General features: G+C 43.1%; 1 protein-coding gene across 1 annotated transcript; it reads right to left on the bottom strand.

The window, feature by feature from the left end:
• Positions 1-171: 171 nt before the first annotated feature.
• On the bottom strand, positions 172-15,885 carry FUCA2 (fucosidase, alpha-L- 2, plasma). Its single transcript, XM_015421987.1, has 7 exons — positions 15,655-15,885; positions 14,175-14,362; positions 6,939-7,278; positions 3,940-4,150; positions 2,778-2,968; positions 2,218-2,326; positions 172-1,350 (listed from the first exon to the last, which is right to left on the bottom strand). The coding sequence occupies exons 1-7, from the start codon at positions 15,852-15,854 to the stop codon at positions 1,210-1,212; spliced, it is 1,380 nt and encodes a 459-aa protein (XP_015277473.1). The 5' UTR covers positions 15,855-15,885; the 3' UTR covers positions 172-1,209.
• Between the last annotated feature and the right edge of the window lie 4,348 nt (positions 15,886-20,233).

Here is a 20,233-nt window from a genome sequence, read left to right as displayed (position 1 = left end):
AGTTTTTTTAACAAAAAGAAAATTAAATCTATTCAATATGTAATGAAACAGTCAATATATTTTGTCTTCTTGCTGCTAATTAATATCCCATGACAAAAGAAATAACCTCCTTTTCATATACCTGTTTCTGAACTAGACTTTGTTCTGTTATGTCCTCAACATAACAAGGTTCGAATACAGAGCGAAAGGCAAGCCTTGCTGGATGCCAGCACTGACTTATCACAAAACTACCCTGTAGTTGTTTATAGATAAAACAGCTGTGGAAAAGTGTTCCAGGTAGATGTAAGTGTATCACCAACATTTAGATAAGATTATCAGGTTATTTAAAAATCAATAAACATCCCCGAGACAGCAGCACCTTAACAATCCTAATCGTTAACTGCCCATTACAAAAGCATTAATGTACAGCTGTAGACCATGTGCAGTCAGTCGAGATTAGGATCCTAGCCCTGCTGTGCAGCAGCCTTTCTAAAATTCATCATGACTCAGGGCGAGACTAAACGTGACAGCCACGGCCAGTAAGGGCCTGCAGCATGGTGGGCTGGGGGGGTCTTGGTGTGTGTCCCCCACACCACCCAGCAGCTGTTTCAATACAAGAGCACCTCATACCACTGGGATGCAGACCTGGATCAGGATCAAGCCCTTGTGACATTTTTAAACTTCTTTAACATAGCAGTGGTGTCCACCAGTCAGACCTGTGGACATCATCACATCTAGTTTGTCCTCCAGTCTCAGTGAAGCAACTAGTGAGAATGTCTCTTTCGTGTAAAGGTACAGTTGTGGTTATCTTTAGCTGGATAAAGGCTTGCTGCTTTAAAAAAAAAGCTATTGTTCGGAGTCAGTATAATAAACGACAAGCTTAAAAGGATAGAGGGGCTGTACTTCAGATTATCTCTGTCAAGGATTCCCTTAACCTCTCTATGGTTTACAGTAGACTTTGGCCTGGTAGGTTAACACTTTTTGAAGCAGAAAATGTGACGTTTTGAATTTCTCACCTTTTATGAACTTCTGAAATCACTTCAAATTTTATAAACATCTTTTTTTGACATGGTGCCCTGTTGATAGGGCCCCATTTCACATGGTGAGAAACAAAATAGAAAACAGAATCAGTGTGTGGATACCCACATCCCTTCCAAAAATAACTGTGTTGACCGAGATCTGATCGTTAAAGTACTGTAATGGCAATTCAAAGGTAAGGGATATTTGCCACTAATTTACTTTGGTCAGCTGCAGTGTCCAACCCCATTCGCAGGGCAATTTGCTAAAGGGTAATTGAGGTATAACCACTACCATTCCCTTTTCTCCTAAAGAAGTCCATTTCAGTGGTTCTCCATATCCAATCATTTTTACCTGAAACAGAAAGGCTGATATTAAGTGATGTTCAAATAAACTGTGTCAATCTTTGCCCTCCCAAATAAACTTAAATGAATATTTCAGCTAATAATAAAACCAGTTCTACCACTTCAACTAGAACATCAAAGAAACATGTTACATCTAAGAAAGCATGTTAAATGTGCTTTGTTTAATTTACCATGGCTCGTAAATTAAGTTCCCCTGGATGCAGTTTAGTGTAGGCAAGGGATATTTAAACACACGAACACTCCTGATTCAGCTCAATTGTGTTGTGTTGGCCGGGAATGGGGATACACCAGCTACATTCATTAATTTCAATGGGTTTCTAGATAAGATCTACAGTGTGTCCATGGATACATATCTTCCCCCAACTATACAAGAGACTCTGAATCTCCCTTGCTGGATTAAGGTAGAAGGAAACTAAGGCTCTGGAGATGGGAGAAGTTATAGATGAACAAGAGAATTCTGCAATCACCTAGGAGTTACGTGTTTCAATCCCTCCTCCTTGCTGCTGCCTATTCTCTTCAGCCACAGGCAATCAGCCAGGATAGTCACTAAATATTCATTGTTAATATGTACTAGGTTCAATTTGGATATATACTACACTTCTAGAACTACATGACGTACATGTGAAAGTATTTTCCATAGTCCCAACTTTTACAATGTTATTTGGTGCTGTACCAGTGTAGTTCTGGAGACTATTGTTTCTTCATAGCATATCCAGGTACTCATTCCTTGCCAACTGGCTTTCTCTTCTTGGGAAGGTGTTGGAAATAGGGGACTGAAATAGGTTTTGATTCTGGCTAGTCCTTCAGCTTCAACATGAATTGCACAAAAGTAGTAAAATAGGCAAATACTTCTTACCTCTGTCCTTTCAGCAATACCTTTTGGTTCACCAAGAAGAAGAAATCCAGAAGATGGCCAGTTAAGGAAAATGGCATACAAGACATTTTCTTTTGGTTTGAAAGTGTACCTGGAAGAAATTTTAAAAATCAGGGAGTTACAGTTAAGTAAAGAAAGAACAGTTGAATGGATTTAGTTTAAGACATGGTTGAAGTTATAAACCAGAAACATTACATATATCTGAAGGGTGGAGGACAGCCTCTAGTAGTCTACCTCAGAAGAGAGTTTTGAAAACACAGAGCAAGAAATACTGTAGAAAAAGGCTGTCCTTCTGCTTTCCCCACATACTTCTCTGAGTTTCCACACTTGAACATTTACTGTGAGATGGTAACAAAAGCTGTACTTCACACAGGTATTAAGCTGAATGGAATTTGCTAAATCTGCATTCAATGGCTTGACAAAGTTTCTCTTGTCAAAGAGCAAAGGCAGAGTTTCCAGAAATTACCCTACAGCTGAAAAACCCAAGTTAGTTTTTTTTTTTGCAAGCATGTCTGACTTCACCCCCACTTTGGTGAACTTACCATACTTCTGGTGTAACACTATCATTCTGAGCTCTCCAAGGTTTCGTACTGAAAATGGCTTCCCCATTCACTGACAGCCATTTCCCCATTTGTGTCAGGCGCTCTTCAAAAATAACAGGAATGCGACCATCATGGGTAGGTCCAATGTTCATCAAGAGATTTCCTCCACAGGACACAGTTTCTACAAGTTGCTGAAATTATTTGGAAGACATAAGAGCTGATTTGTGGTAGGAATGGACATACCGCTTAAGCCTGAAGTGTTCTAAAGGTGCCAGTTAACATAGTTAGTTAGGCCTAAATCCCCATGTCCATTATAACATTGAGAGTACTTTGCTGTAGGTTCAAACAAAGTCTAGCTATTCAATTGGAGCTGCAGCTTCCGTGAATCATCACAGGACTTCTCTGCTATGGACTTACCAATACTGTTTCCGTACTATTTCCTGTGGCAGCCAGCACAATGAGACCAGCGGGTAAAGTACCTATTGCACGGTCAAATTGATACTGGTATGTTCATTTTCTACTTAAAGCAAGTCCAATGGACTGATCTATACATGTGCAGCAAAATGAGGTATTAGAATCCCAAGGCGATAAAGTGCACTGTACCAATTTAAACTTAAGATGAGGGATGCCATTTGAATGCTTCCCAATTTAAAAAAACTGTACACCCCACCTCAAAATAGCATAATAAGGAAGGGAGTTATAACTTACAGGGCCAGTTCTCCACTTGGAATTTTTTGCGGAGGGGAAACATGGGGTAACATTTAGAAATGTGGTCCCTCCACAAGGCATATGAAGTGCTACAGTCTGTACTATCATCACCTCTGGTTTCTATTGCCTTATTTTCTCATTCTGCTGCATGCATTGACTAGGTCTTAATTCTTATCCTTCCGTTAAAATTTCCTTTCCATGCTTAATATAAAGACTGTATCTGAAATTTAAGGGGACAGAGAAGGTATAAGAAGAGGAAATTGGAGGGAGGGATCTGGATGGGGAGGTGATGAGAAAGTACATTTAGAGGAGAAACAGAATGAATTGTGTGGAGGCAGGAAATGTATTTCTCCTCATTTTTAAAAAATGAGAGTTTTTCGTCATGTTTTGGGGGGAAATGCAAGCATTAATGGCCCTCATTCAATTACCAGGTTATGTCTTTGTCTAATTTTACCTTTACAAGTTCTTGAATTGTGAGGTAATCACTCAACTGTGCATTCCTCCTGTATCCCCATGACTTTTTGTCAATTGTCATGCAGTTTTCCCACTTATGAGGCAAAAGATGTCCTGGGTTGTAGCGATCTGAACAAGTGTAATATCCTCCATGTTTACAGATACTGCCAGCTCCCCAGCGATCATTTGTTACAACTGTATCCCGAACTGGGCTGAAAATTTCAAAAACATTATTAGTATGTGACACCTGTAGTTCAGAATGCTAAGACCTTCCATTACTGTCCATAACAAATAAAGATTTGTATGCACATAGATCTCAGTACCTTCCGTGATAGCTGCCAATGTCAGAGCCCCTGCTGCATAAAATTAAGCACTCTAAGGGGAATTTCAGACAGCCGGTATGTTCCATTTCAGGAACTGTTCACTAACAGTTTCTGTACTGACATTTCAGGCAGAAACATTTTAGTGACGGTTCCCTAACAGAATATATTGACCCTTTCAGACACAAATGCTCCTGTCCCATTAGGGAACAGTTCTTGAGCCGTTTTACCTGCAAACTGCTTCCAAGCGGTCTTCAATTTTCTATACCATTCCTGAAGTGCTATGGGGTGCTGTGTAAAATGCCCCCGTAGCGCTTCCTCCAATGACGAGGTTTTCCCGCCCTTTTTCGCCCGCGTTGGTGATCTCCGTCTTTTTTTAGCATTCTTTTAAGAGTGCTATAGCGCTATAACACAACACCAAAACAGCACAATAGTGACCCCACTGGAATGCCTGGACCACTGAGATACATGAGATCACTACATCTGGGGAGAACAGGGATTTCAATGGAGTACAATGCCATGGAGTCCTCCTTCCACAGCATTTGCTATATGCCTGGGAACTGATATCTGTAGGCAGGAGATAAGCTGTAACTGAAAGTACAGGGGATCCCCAGATCCCCCCTGGAGGCATGGCATGGCATCCCGAAATGCTGGCCATCAAAAGGAGGATGCTGTTTGCAAGCCGGGAAGCAGCTAGTATTTTAAAAAATGCTCTCGAACTGTGCGTTCCCGAGCTTCCACTTCCTATTTTTAAATCCCCCAATCTCATGTATCTCAATGGAGTCCAGGTATTCCAATGGGGTCGCTATTGTGCTGTTTTGGTATTGTGTTATAGCGCTCTTAAAAGAACATTTTTTAAAAAAAGACGAAGATCGCCTGCGCGGACAGAAAAGGGCGGGAAAACAAAGCGGCACAGTCTGAAATGCCAAACTGCTTCAGAGACAGCTCCTTACCAGTAAGGGAAAGGCTGTGTGAAATGGCTGCCCCTCTACCGGTTTACTCCAAGACAGTACAATAACATCTTTAAAAGGGTGATCTGAAATTCCCCTAAGAGACCCACTGATTTTAATGGTCTTAATTGTGTTTAAGGTCCTTTCTGCATTTGCCTGTTCGAGTTGAGGCAATTTAAGTTGGCAAAACAGCATCCAAATAACCCGGGGCAACTGCAGGCTGAAACCGGGCTGACCAGAGAAGGGAGGTAATGTAATGCAGAAAGGGGGATGGGGGGGGGGGGGGGAGCTCAGAATAAAAAGAAGGTTGAACTTGATTTTAGAGCAGAATGGGTGGGGGGATGAATTAAAAAGAAGGCTGAATTCGATTTTAGTGCAGAATTGCTTGGAGAACACCATGGTGAACATGGATTAAAAGTAGAGTGCAGAAAGGGCCTAAATCATCACTAGACTGAGGCGGCTATATACCCACACACACACACACACACATTTTCATGGAAGTAAGTGAATATACCTGAACCAACAACTGATGAAACATGCTTTTGCTGTACAATCCTATAAAGCATTACTGTAGTTTATGCTTGTTGAACGCATTGGGTTTAGATGGGAAAACTCTGCATAGGACCTCACTGTATCCATGTAGGCACTCTGCTCATTCCTTCACCATCTTTCCCATTCCTCCCTTGGCCAGAGTGCAATTAGCAGTTTCCTGGAAGCACTGCCCCTACCCTTTGTAATAGCCTCTCAGGGGAAGTGAGAAGCGTGTCTATCTTGCCAGTCTTCCTAACCAGATTTTGTAGGAGGACTTTTGGGTCTAGTAAATAATTGATTTTTGGATCATAGACATTTAAGCTAGTGCTGCACTCCACTCAAGGCAGAAATTATCTGGCTTATTTTTCTTGGTAACTTTGTTGAATTTTATTGTTTTAATTATTCCATTGTTGCTTTATTTTTATGTTAGCCATAAAAATAATAGCCCTGGGAAGGCAGCAATGGGCCTCCTTGGGCCTCCTTGGCCGCAGCACTTCAGCACGGGCCCCCGGAAGGATGGCGGCAGGCTGTAGCAGGGGGGAACTGGGGGCGGGGCTTCCTGCCACCGCCATTTTGCCAGCTCCTGGGCTCCCGGAGCGACGCTCTAGCGTGCTCCGGCCCCAAAAGACCCCTGGGCAATACTATTATTTATATAATAAGTAGGGGCCTGATAAGGCCTTCCGTTTACAGGTACCATCTGTGATAAAAGGTCTTCCTCGTGCTAATGGGGAAAGGAAAAATCAATTGTAACATGCAAGAAGGCGGTGGGAAGGCAGAAAATGCAAGAGGGGACTGATATGCCCAATTAGGGGGCATTTATAGAAAATTTTCCAGCAGTCATAGAACAATCCCTGAAATGTCATCATGGCTTCCAGTATTCCACTTCAGAAATGTGAGAGTTTAAATGGCCAAGAACCCTAATCCTTAAAATTAAAAGAGCCAGCATGGAACAATGATTCTTTATGCAATATTGATCACCAGGCCTGTGTAGCTGGAATGATCACATCATCCCAAAGTGACAAGGAAGTATAAAACACACCTCAGTTGCCGGTATTTTAACTGGAAAAGCAGTTGATAATAGCTCTGAATCTAAAAGTTGTTTGCTAACTTTTCGATTTAGAACGATTATATTAATGGCTTTTCAGCCATTTCAAGAAAAAAAAATTAAATACACAATTTAAACAAGAGAGCAGCCATACCTCTCATTATAAAGCCAAGCTAGGAATCCAGTGCTGTTCCAATAAGTGTCTGGGGCATCCCCATCTCCATCTGACCACAGAACCTCTGGGTGGTACTGATTCACAATCTCATACAGCTCTGGGAGCGACTTGGCATTTGGAAATTGTTTGGTTGTGAATAAATTGGAGGCATCACTGAGAAATAGAGGATTGAACCATTCAAATAGTGAGTGGTACAACCCAAAGCGTAACCTGGTCCTGTTTCTAATGGACGATGCCAACTCGGCCACAATGTCCCGCTTTGGTCCAACATCAACAGCATTCCAAGACCAAGAATATTTAGATCCCCATAAGGTAAAACCTAAACAGGGAAAGTACGGATTTGTTTTAAGAACAAGCATTATAAATATTGTGTGTGCTTTTATTTTGTATTACTTGATAATGAGATTTCTCTAGTATTTACCAAAAAAAAACAACCCATAAAATCCAGGACCCCCAGAACTATTTGCTAGTTCTGCAAGTCCAAAGCATCTTCAGGGTTTGCTTGCTGAAGTGTAATCCACCTCCCGCACCATTTGGCAAGCTTTTTTAGGAACTAAACAGGCTTTCAAAAAAAGTTTGTAATAAGTGAACCATACTTGACCACCAAATCTCTCCATGGATTATGGTGGTATACTGTCTAAATATTCTCTGGTGTGTATTTACCAAAAATCCAATAAATAATTGACGTCTGTATTTCACATGCAATTTTTTGTTGTAATATTTGACACCTGATATGGAGTAGCAGTAACATTTGTGAGTAACTGATAGCTAAAAGAATTTATGTACGCTTAGTACTTTCCTTTCCTTTTCAGAGCACCTGTGATCAGATGATCTTGAGCAATGACTAAAAGAATAATACATTATTTACTAGAGGGAAATATGTTAGACAGAAATTTGGCAATCAAGTAGGTTATGTTTGGGTCACAGTCCAGCGTCAGACAGGGAATATTATCCCCTTGTAGTTTATTAAACAGAGAGCATGTCAAAAGTTGTGAGATCCAGGGGTCCCTAAAAGCGGTAAAAAACCAACATTACAATATTTTGTGAGACAGAGTATCAATTTTACCGTGATCACAAGGGCAAATACTATCTGAATATGGAATACAATAAAATCTTCCCTATAATACTTTGGATGGGATGGCAAGCTAAAGTGAATGCCTTAACAAGGTGGGAGGCCGTTAGGTGTCTCATGTGTAATGGCAGAGTCTGAGAAGGTAAAATACCAAAGAACTGACTCAAGAAGACTCTGCGAGAACGAATCACTGTACTGTTGTAAACCAGCTCCAGAAGGCAATGCTGGACAAGTAGGGATGTTAGTCCCCAGGTGGGGATGGGGATCCCCCGATTTCATGTGCTCCTGCCTGCCGCCAGCCAGCAGAAGAAGCCCCACCCCAAACCCTGCCCCCAACAGCGGCCACCCATTGCCACCCCTCTCCCTCCCCTCCTATGAGATTTAAAGGGCTCTCCAGCTGATCTGCAGGAACATTTGGTCCACCAATCAACTGGTAAGGTTTCCCTTGCTCGAAAGCTAGGCGAATTTGACTCTAGGGGGCGGTGCTCATCTCTGTTTCCAAGATGAAGAGCCTGTGCTGTTCAAAGACTTTTCCGTGGTCATGTGGCCGGCATGACTAAACGCTGTGGCGCACAGAACACTGTTACCTTCCCACCGAAGTGGTACCTATTTATCTACTTGCCATTTCTTTCTTTTGAACTGCTAGGTTGGCAGGAGCTGGGGCCAGAGACGGGAGTTCGCTCCATCACGCGGCACTAGGGTCTCAAACTGTCGAGCTACAGTCTGGTCTGCAGCTCAGTGTCTTAACCTCTGAGCCACCGTGGCCCTCCAATCAGCTGGAGGACCCTTTCAATCCTGCAGGAGGGGAGGGAGAGGGACGGCTGCCGGCCACAAGCCTGAACTCCAAGCAGTGAATTTGCTGCTTGGAGTTCAGGCACATGCGGTTCCCACTCTCAAAAAGTAGTTAAAGGGACCCTTTAAATGCTTTTTGCAAGCAGGGGCCATGCACACCTGAATTCCAAGCAGCAAATTCACCACTTGGAGTTCAGGCATGTAGGGCACCAGTACCCTCACTTGCAAAAACCATTTAAAGGGATGGTTCCCTTTTAAAGGTTCTTGCAAGCTGACACCGAGGGCACCTTCCATGGGGCTGTGTTCCCAACATGATGATATCACTTCTGTGTGATGTCATCGCATTGGGAATGTCCCCACCCCCTCCAGGAATTCTCCTAAGTCCCCCGCCCTGGAGGAGCCAGGACCTGGCAACCCTATGAACAAGTGAAAGGGCTTTTGCCTTACCTAGCAAGAAGATGTCTTCAGCTGTAAGACCTAGCTGCCTTAATCCAGCATCTACTGCAGGGGTGTCGAACTAATTTGTTATGAGGGCTGGATCTGACGTAAATGAGACCTTGTGGGGCCAGGCCATGTGTGTCATAAAATGTAATGCCAGGTAGTGGAGATATAAACTTTATAAAGGACACAAACATAAAGGGGTTTTTTTCCCTTAAAAACATGCTTAAAACATTAGCACTCTTGCAATATTTTGTTTATTTAACAGTCTCTGATAGCTGACACCTCTTGCTCTGAATTATTGCATCAAAATGTCTGTGCTGTTACAATCTTGAGTATGCTGTTCAGGTGTGTACCTGTAAGCTGCAAACCTATGATGACGCAGCAGCAGCAGAACTGGAAGAAGAAGCAGAAGACAGCCAGTTCTACTGTGGGCCTGATAGAAGCCCTCCGGGGACCTAATCCGGTCCCCGGGCCGCATGTTTGACACCCCATATCTACTGTCTTCATCCATCAAGAATGGTAAACAATGCAATGCATCTTGTTTAAGAAAGAACAGCAGACCTTCAGCTTCTGACGCAAAAATAACTCTGACCTAGATAGCCCATCCTAGCCCAATCTCATCAGATTTTGTAAGCTAAGCAGGGTTGGCCCTGGTTAGTATTTGGATGGGAGACCACCAAGGGAAGTCCAGGGTTGCTATGCAGAGACAAACAATGACAAACCACCTTTGAACGTCTCTTGCCTTGAAAACTTCAGGCAGTCACCTGCAACTTGACAGCAAATAAATAAATAAAGGCCCCGGTCACACGGGCAGGAAACTGCGGGGGAGAAGCGTGGCTGTTTGCCCTGGGGCAAACTACTGCACAGTTACGCGATCAGACCTCCCGTGGAGGTCCTGTGGAGGTACCGTGGAGGTTCCATGGCAAGGGAGAGGTGCTGATCACAGGACAAGCCGGCGCGCAATGAAGAAGCGTGCGCCGCGGCAAACTGGGGTTTTTTTGTGTGTACACGACAAATGCGCATGCTCCGTTGGGTGCGTGTGCACATCCACAGAGACTTGGACAAAAAAAAACACCTTATTTGCAAGGGGACATGGGCGGGCGCTGGATGCCACCGGAAACGCGATCAGACGCCCGCCCTTGCCCCGCAGTTTCCAGAAACTAGTACCTCCGAGGTACTAGTTTTTTGCCACGCAGTTTCGGCTGGAAGCCTCGGTTGAGCCACGGGAGTGCTACGCTTCCCAGATGTGCTGGTGAGATCGCGCCCGGAAACTCCGCCTGTTTTCCGTCTCACTTGTGTGGCTTCTGTTCCGTGTGACCGCAGCCAAAGTCAAGCTTAGTACTTTACTTGATATACTCAATGAATTAAAACAGGGAAATTTTGAATTCCAGTAACAAACTAAGACAAGCTACAGCAAAACTTCAAATAAAATTATGCTGAGATGTGTAGTTATTATTCACAGGCCGAAAAGCTTATTTGGACCGCTGCTCACATTTATTTGTTTAAAACATTTCTATGCCACCTTTCCACCCAAACAGGGTCTCCAGGGGAGTGAACATCAAGGCATTAAAACATTTAAAACATCATTTAAAATGTATATTTAAAATATTTAACAATTCAATGAAAATATATAGACATACAAACATAACAAAGGAACAAGGCCAACAAGTTTACTAAGGATACAACAAACAAAACAGAAAATACAGAGGAAGACAGAGAAATCTCCTTGGGGAGGGGGTTCCAAAGTTTCAAAGCGACAGCCAAGAAGACCTTCTCTCAGGTTGGCACGCGCCTAGACTCAGTGGGAAGGGGCACTCAAAGAAAGGCCTCTGAAAATGACCAGAGTGGACAAGTAGGTTCATTTGGGAGAAGGCAGTCCTTAAGGTATATACTAAGATGTAAACAAGGTCCGATTCCAAGGCAAACCATTCAACATCACAGTAATCCAAGTCTATGCCCCAACCACTGATGCAGAAGAGGCTGAAGTGGACCGGTTCTATGAAGACCTACAACACCTCCTAGAACTAACACCAAAAAATGATGTCCTCATCATCATAGGGGACTGGAATGCTAAAGTAGGAAGTGAAAAGGTAACCGGAACAACAGACAAGTTTGGCCTTGGAAAGCAAAATGAAGCAGGGCAAAGGTTAACAGAGTTTTGTCAAGAGAACACACTGGTCATAGCGAACACCCTTTTCCAACAACCTAAGAGGCGACTCTACACATGGACATCACCAGATGGGCAACACCGAAATCAGATTGACTATATAATTTGCAGTCAAAGATGGAGAAGCTCTATCCAGTCGGTAAAAACAAGACCTGGAGCTGACTGTGGCTCAGATCATGAGCTACTCATTGCAAAATTCAGACTTAAACTGAAGGAAATTGGGAAAACCATCCCTGATGAACATACAGTAGAGGTGAAGAATAGATTCAAGGGTCTAGATTTGATAGATAGAGTGCCTGAAGAACTATGGACGGAGGTTTGTGACATTGTACAGAAGGCAGCAATCACCACCATCCCAAAGAAAAAGAAATGCAAGAAAGCAAAGTGGCTTTCTGATGAGGCTTTACAAATAGCAGAGGAAAGAAGGAAAGCGAAAGGCAAAGGCGAAAAGGAAAGATTTACCCAACTGAACGCAGATTTCCAGAGAACAGCAAGGAGAGATAAGGAGGCCTTCCTGAATGAACAGTGCAAAGTAATAGAAGAAAACAATAGAATGGGAAGGACTAGAGATCTCTTCAAGAAAATTGGAGAAATCAAGGGAGCGTTCCATGCAAAGCTGGCCATGATAAAGGACAAAAACGGTAGGGACCTAACAGAAGCAGAAGAGATTAGGAAAAGATGGCAAGAATACACAGAAGAACTATACAAGAAAGACCTCAATGTCCTTGACAAACACGACGGTATAATCACTGACCTTGAGCCAGACATCCTGGAATGTGAAGTTAAATGGGCCTTAGAAAGCATTGCTAACAACAAAGCTAGTGGAGGTGATGGTATTCCAGCTGAGCTATTCAAAGTCTTAGAAGATGATGCTGTTAAAGTTCTGCACTCCATTTGCCAGCAAATTTGGAAAACGCAACAGTGGCCACAGGATTGGAAAAGGTCAGTATACATTCCAATCCCAAAGAAGGGCAATGCCAAGGAATGTTCAAACTATCGCACAATTGCACTCATATCACACGCTAGCAAGGTCATGCTCAAGATCCTACAAGCTAGGCTTCAACAGTACGTGGATAGAGAACTACCAGAAGTACAAGCTGGGTTTCGAAGAGGTAGAGGAACGAGAGATCATATTGCCAACATTCGCTGGATTATGGAGAAAGCAAGAGAGTACCAGAAAAATATCTACTTCTGCTTCATTGACTATGCTAAAGCTTTTGACTGTGTGGATCACAACAAACTATGGCAGGGCCTTAAAGAGATGGGAGTACCAGACCACCTCACATGTCTCTTGAGAAACCTGTATAAGGGCCAAGAAGCGACAGTTAGAACCGGATATGGAACAACTGATTGGTTCAGCATAGGAAAAGGAGTACGACAAGGATGTATATTGTCGCCTTGCTTATTTAATATATATGCAGAGTACATCATGCGAAATGCTGGCCTGGATGAATCACAAGCGGGAATTAAGATTGCTGGGGAAAAGATCAACAACCTCAGATATGCAGATGATACCACTCTAATGGCTGAAAGTGAAGAGGATCTAAAGAGCCTCTTGCTCAGAGTAAAAGAGGAGAGCGCAAAAGTGGGCTTGAAGCTCAACATCAAAAAAACTAAGATCATGGCATCCGGCCCCATCACTCCTTGGCAAATAGAAGGGGAAGTCGTGGAAGTAGTGACAGACTTCACGTTCCTGGGATCCCAGATCACCGCAGACTGTGACTGCAGCCATGAAATTAAAAGACGCCTGCTCCTTGGGAGGAAAGCGATGGCGAACCTAAACAGCATGATAAAAAGTAGAGACATTACCCTGCCAACAAAAGTCCGCATGGTCAAAGCAATGGTATTCCCAGTAGTCCATGTATGGCTGCGAGAGTTGGACTATAAGGAAGGCCGAGCGCCGAAGAATAGATTCTTTTGAACTATGGTGCTGGAGAAGACTCTCGAGAGTCCCTTGGACTGCAAGAAGATCAAATCAGTCAATCCTAAAAGAAATCAACCCTGACTGTTCCCTGGAAGGGCAGATAATGAAACTGAAGTTCAAACACTTTGGCCACCAAATGAGAAGGGAGCAATCACTGGAGAAGACCCTGATGCTGGTAAAGATTGAAGGTCAAAGAAAACAGGGACGGCAAAGGATGAGATGGTTAGACAGTGTCATCGATGCAACGAACATGAAATTAAGCAAACTTCAGAGGACAGTGGAAGACAGGAGGGCCTGGCGGGATCTGGTCCATGGGGTCGCGAAGAGTCGGACTCGACTGTGCAACTGAACAACAAAAAAACAAGGTTATTCTATAGTAAGAATGTTAGCTTCCTTCTTGTTAATGTACTCTTCACAACAGTGTTCTAGGTGTATCAAGTAACAAAGGCACTGCCTATTTTAGATCAAAAGTCAGGTTTAATTCAGAAGACTATGTCCTACATCCCACTGGTTCCACCTTACTAGTTCCTTTCATTTTAGGAGACAACTGCACATTAGAGTACACTAAAGGGCGCATTCAAAAAAACTGCAATATTTATAGTTCTATCATTTTTCTCCTGTTTTTCTACCTTTCCCCATACATTCTAGTGTGCAAATACATGTAATGATAATAATTAGTCATCTGTTTCCTTGTAGGAATCAAAACAAGGAAGTTATACTTTCAGATTCCTCACTTTGTATGAGACTCACCCAGGCTATGCTTCTGCTTAAATGAACAAATGAAACTACTGAATTCTGAAGGAAGTATAGTCAGATTACCTTCATGGTGTTTCGAAGTCAAGACTATGTATTTTGCACCTGAAGATTTCAAAAGGTCTGCCCATTGGTCAGCATCAAAAAACTCTGCTGTAAACAAGGGCCCAAAATCTTCATAACTGAATCCAGGAGGGTAGTTCATCTCCATAAATTTTATGTAAGCTTCTTTCTTTTGTTTCTTCCAATACCACCTGCAAAGAAAAACATCTCATAGTTTCCACACATAAAAACTGTCAGATTCCAACTTGGTTGGGAGGTAGGTTTGCCAACCCCATCTTGACAAATTCCTGGAGATTTGTGGGGGCTAGTCTGGGCTATCCAATTCAGGGCTGGAACCAATCTGCACAAATGGAAGTCCAGAACAATGCTTTAAAATATCACTGTAGCCAATCCTCTACATCTCTGCTGAGAAATCAGTCTCACTATGATCAATGGTGCTTACTCCCAGGCAAGTGTGCACAGGATTGCACTTTAATTTACTCCAGCTATTACTTCAACCAGTAAAATACTTCATTTCAGAACTCATTATATTTCAGTTCTGTATAGACTATATCAAATTACTTTGATTAACAAATCCTTAACCTTATTTGTTACGCTTACATTTAAAAATCATATTTAGGCAATAACTTGAGGACCTGATCAAACCATCCCCATTATAAGTAGGTGTGGGAAAGGGGGATGCCAAAGTGAACTGGAATGACTTTTTAGGGTGAATTTAAAGAAAACTTTCCAGAAGACATAAGACAAATATCATTATGGCATCAAGTATTCAGTTTCAGCCACAAACAGTCAGTTCACACAATCATTAGTGCTTGGGTCATATTCACAATCAACTTGAACAAAACTTGACCCTCTCTCATGCTATAAGTTTGTATAGGATCCAGTAGATTTTAAATTCATATAATAAACCAATTTAAGCCCAAAGATATGCATTCAAAATACCTTTGTCACAGTTCAAGGGCTCATCTTTGTACCACATGAAACACTAAGGAAGTGCAGAAGCAGTAATCTTCTACAGAGAACCTTCCACATACTGGTGATCAGCCACAGACTTGAGGGATTAACTTCCCAGATTTAAATTTTATACCTATCAAAATTTACAACTAGCCACAATATGTTTCAAGAAGAGAGAATCCTTACCACTTTTATCCAAGAAGGACAAACACAAATGAGACTAATACATTACTTTCTAGAAAGAGACAGCACAGCTGGAAGATATTAGTAGTTCAATCCTGTGAAGCATTTAGAGTCAAAATAATATACCTGGAGTCCCAGATATAGAAGTACCAAATCGTCTAACGTCTATACATGATGCTAAACCCCGTGGCGTCAATGGGGATTTAACTTTCAAGGAAAGCAAAGTACCTTTCTTGAAAATCAGTCCCATTGAACTCGGTGAGACTTACTCCTGAGTAAACATGCATGGGCCCCGTCTGTAAAGGAAAGGGAAAAGCAGGGCAGAACTTGTGCTTGCGAATCTCACCAAAACCACTCGCTGCCGAAGCTGGGTACAGAGAATAAACCCCAGTGGATAAATATCCCAAACTTGTCTTCATCAAACCACGTGGGAAGCGGCCTGGAATCCAAGGACTCCCAGGTGGGCTCATAGGGAGTAGCATCACCCCGCGGGGGAAGGAGGCACAGAAGGAGCAGAACAAGCGACAAGACGATCAGTCGACCCATTGTAGATCTGCTCGGCTGTTCTACTCTCTTCCTCTTCGCGCTGGTGTTTCACATGACAGCAGTCAGCTGACCAAGCCAAGACGAGGAAGGGCTCCCGCCCCGTGATTATGTTTTCTCTTCCAGGTACCTGTGTATAGTTTTATTAAGAGCGGTCTGTAGAGGCCCTCAAGGGAGATTTGGGCTTGGGGGTTTATGAGGGGGACAAGCGCTGACGACTGCAATCCTCAGGACAAAAAAAGCCCCATTAAAATTAAAGTTTAAAAAAAAAAATTAGGATGCGGGACTGCAGCCTCGACCGTTCTTCAGGCTCTGTCGGATTTCTTCTTGGTTCTTGATCGGTACTGAAATTGTCGACGAGAAACTCTTTTTGCGTCACAACAGCACTGAGCGGCTAATTGCGGAGAGGTTTGTTGCAACAATCAGATCTTGCACATCTCCGACGCACTGAAATGTAACAACATAAAGGGAAAGAAAACAGTCCACAAAAAGGCATTTTTGCAGCTTGAGAAAAGCAGAATGATGGTTTTTATTAAGATCGACTTCTTAGTTGTTGATGTTGGAATCACACTCTATACATACTTCTCCAAACTGTGCCATAGCTCGCAGATTTGCAGTTTGTGCATTGGACCTAAGCTGTGTATACTAGGAGTCCCCAACCTTTCTGAGCCTGTGGGCACATTTGGAACTCTGACATAGGGTGGTGGTGGGCTCAATCACAAAATGGCTGGTACAGGAGGTGAAACCGCACACTGGAAGCCCAAGTCCAGAGGGGTAATAAAAATACATTGGGAAAGAGCAGTGAGAGAGACTAAAACAAACACTATGGATGCAGATGCCACTGAAACGATGTTCTTTTAAACTGCATAGCCAAGCAGGTTTTCAGTGGCAAATCAAAAGCCCAATGGGCAAGAAGAGCCACATCTGATCCCACCCACTTTCTAAACACACTTGGTGGGCACTATGAAAAGTGCTGATAGGCTCCATGTCCTTGCCCTGTGTCTGTCTGCTGCAGCCAATGCATAATTTGTTCTATACTGTAATTGTTCCTGGCTTTACCAGGTGTATTCTATCCTGAGACATTTAACTGTGAATCCTGTTTATAAATTCTTGCTTATTGGCAGCAATTGCAGGGAAGAGACTAACATTTTCCTGGAAGTAAGCCCCCTTTGAATAAACCTGAGTAGGATTCTGAATAGACCTCTAAAATCCCTGTTTGTTTTAAAGTTTGTAGATCTATATATCTGACATAAAATACAGGAAGTGAGCCTGGAAGCAGAATGGCATTTTGTTAATACTAGTAATTAATAATGGATGTGGTAACCATTGCTAAGGTATATAGAGTGATGCAAAGATGCCCTCTGACAGTATAATCTCAAATCAACTCTTCTTCTGCTGCACCTTGTCTTCGCTGCCACTGTGATGGAGAGAGACTATATGTATAGGTGGTGATAGATCATTGTTGTTTCACAACAGTTAGCGACTGCTTGCTGGGCTACTTCTAAAACTTCAACCCCAAAATGAATCAGACATTACGCATCTGTACCACTCTTTTATACAATCTTCATATCTTAGGATAGGCCTCTATGCTATAATGAAACAACAGATTCAGGTGGGTTGGTCTGAAGCAACAGTCTGTTGGTCTGAAGCAATAGAACACTGTTTTTTAAGTCCAGTGGCACTTTTAAGACCAACAGAGTTTAATTCTAACAAAGGGACCACGCCACGTGGTCAAGCGAACAAGCAAAGCTTCGCGACCAGAACAATAAACACAGAGGATCCGAGAACGGACCAGTCAGTCAGTACGGATCCAAGAAGGGACCTATGGTTATGAGGGTACTGTAAATAAACCTATCATGAGTGTGGGGTGTGTTGTTGGGTGTGGCATGTATCGGCATTTAAGCAGGGCCCCGGGCCCTGCTCGTTGTCTCACTCTTTGCCTACCAATAAACCATGAGCTGAAATCACTAGTCTTGAACCCAGTACTTTTCAAAGCTTATACCCAGAATTAAACTTCGTTGGTATTAAAGGTGCCACTGGACTCAAACTTTGTTATAATGAAACAATGTATAGTTGACCAAGTATCTACATATGTTCCACAATCAGAAAAATTCAGAGCACACTTTTAACATTTGCCAGTGCTTCCAAAGCTCCCTTGAAGGAGTTGGCTTACTTTGCTCATTCACTTGCTCATTCAATTACCTTTGATTTATGAGCTGCTCACATTGAATGCAACATTAGTGTCATCTATCAAAAGTTGAAATGTCTGTGTTTAGTGGTCTGAAGAGGTTTTCCTTGTACAGAGCTATAGACACATTTGGCAGGCTCCCACCAACTGAAAGGAAGAGCACTTCTTAATGGACTACAGTAACTTTACCATCTTAACCTTATTTGGCATCGACTCCTATTTGATTATTTAGTATCGAAAGGGCACCCTGACCCTGTGAGTGATGCACCGTGTTCGCAATGGCAATTGTTCAGAGGATAACAGGATGACCTATAGCATATTTTATAGACACCAGCAGCCACTTATTAAGCAGACTATTCTGCCAATAGGTCAGTTAGTGTGATCCTACCTACATTGTTTGGCAGGAAGATACATTATTAATTTATTGAGAAACTTAGAATCTACTTTTCAGTTTAATTCACAAAGCAGAAAGCAGAAAATAACAATAAAAAGTTTAAAGTGTCTATGTAGAAAGAACGATACAGCAATAAAGCATAATAACAGCTGCCAACCTCAGACAGCAGGTAAGAAAATACAAAACCTTTCTTTCTAAACACCAACAATATTAAACTAAGGGAGTGATCCTTCAGGGCACTCCCCGTCCCAAAGATGGCTGGCATTGATAGTGTGGGCCTCACGTGGGACTCTGAGGTGAGTTTGGCTGTCTTTTTGGTGTATCATCCATCTAGTGCACTGGTGGACAGACCCCTCGAGCCTGCTCAAGGCGGCAGTTGGCTGGGCGTTGGAATTCCCAAGGATTATCATACTTGGTGTCCATGCCGACGTCGCCTCCTTGTAGCGGGTAGTAGACCTAGTGTCCTCCATTGCAGCACTAGGACTCACCCAGATTGTATTAGGGCCCATACATCAAGCAGGCCACACACTGGATCTGATCTTTGGGGTTGGGATTGATATTGATCTGATGGCCAAAATGTCGGTGCAGTGGTCAGATCATTGTGCCCTGAAGGTCCGGCTGGGTGTCCCTACCCCTCCCCTGCATAGGCAGCGAGCGGACTTTTGCTCACCTGCGGGGATTAATGGATCCAGTTGGATTCCAAAATGCTCTGAGGGAACCAATGCCCTCCGGTGATTCCTTAGAGGAGCTGATAGACTACTGGAATGTCTGGCTCTCTGAAGCTATCAGTGAAATTACCCCCTGACATCCTCTTCACCTCCATCAAAAAGCATCCCCCTGGTACACTATGGAACTCAGGGAGTTGAAATGGGAGCTTAGACGACTGGACTGAATTTGGTGGCACATCAGTAATGAAGCTACAAGAGCATCTTATAGGATGTTTATGAAATCCTATGAGGTGGCAGTGAAGGCTGCTAAAAAAGAATTTTATGCAGCCTCCATGGCATCTGCTAGCTCTCACCCAGCACATGTTTTGGATAATTAGGTCTCTTACGTCCCACTCTGAGAAGACCCAAAATAATAGGAATCTGACCCTAAGCTGTGAGGCATCTGCAAGCTTTTTTGCAGATAAAGTCTTGTCACTCCGCTGCGACCTACCAGCCAACGTGTGAACTAGAGGCCCCTTGGCTATCTCTGGATTCGGTTTTTGACACCTTCAGCCAGCTCTCCCAAGCCGATGTCAACAGAATTCTGGGTGCTGTTAGGCCAGCCACCTGCCTCTTGGATCCATGCCCCTCAAGGCTGGTGAAAGCCAGCAGCAAGAGGTTACAAGGCCTCCTCATCAATCTGTCCCTGAGTTCCAGGATATTCCCGGGGGGCTGAAGAAGGCGGTGGTTGTTCTGCTCTTGAAAAAACCGAATCTTGATCCTATGGATCTGACCAATTACTGCCCAGTCTCGAATCTTTTGTTTCTAGGCAACGTAATTCAGAGAGCAGTGGCAGAACAGCTCCAGAAATTTCTGGATGAGATGGTTAAAGCTGAGTTGACTGAACCTGAATCCAGGTAAGACGGAGGTTCTGTGGCTGGGGGGGCGGGGAAGCCTCGGTTGTGATGCATCAACTCACTAAAAGAAGCCACAGCCCTCAGTTTGTAAGACCTCAGAATGGCTGCTAACGATAGGACGTTTTGGAGATTGTTAATTTATAGGGTCACTGTAAGTCAGAAGCTACTTGAAAGCACGTCACACACACACACACTGCTATGCTTATGTTCATGCTGTCCGTCACACACACACACAC

Source organism: Gekko japonicus, unplaced genomic scaffold, assembly GCF_001447785.1.
Source record: "Gekko japonicus isolate JY-2015 unplaced genomic scaffold, Gekko_japonicus_V1.1 scaffold114, whole genome shotgun sequence".
NCBI lineage: Eukaryota > Metazoa > Chordata > Lepidosauria > Squamata > Gekkonidae > Gekko > Gekko japonicus.
Note: the sequence above shows the minus strand (reverse complement) of the source record. Positions and strands in the feature narration are given on the sequence as shown.

Bases quoted from the DNA above. Each gene is read 5' to 3' on its own strand.
- FUCA2 (XM_015421987.1), bottom strand. From the start codon at position 15,854: ATGGGTCGACTGATCGTCTTGTCGCTTGTTCTGCTCCTTCTGTGCCTC. The intron at 14,363-15,654 runs GTGAGATTCGCA...TTTTCTTTGCAG, and splicing joins TTCGGCAGCGAGTGGTTTTG to GTGGTATTGGAAGAAACAAA. The intron at 2,969-3,939 runs GTAAAATTAGAC...AAATAATTTCAG, and splicing joins CAATTCAAGAACTTGTAAAG to CAACTTGTAGAAACTGTGTC.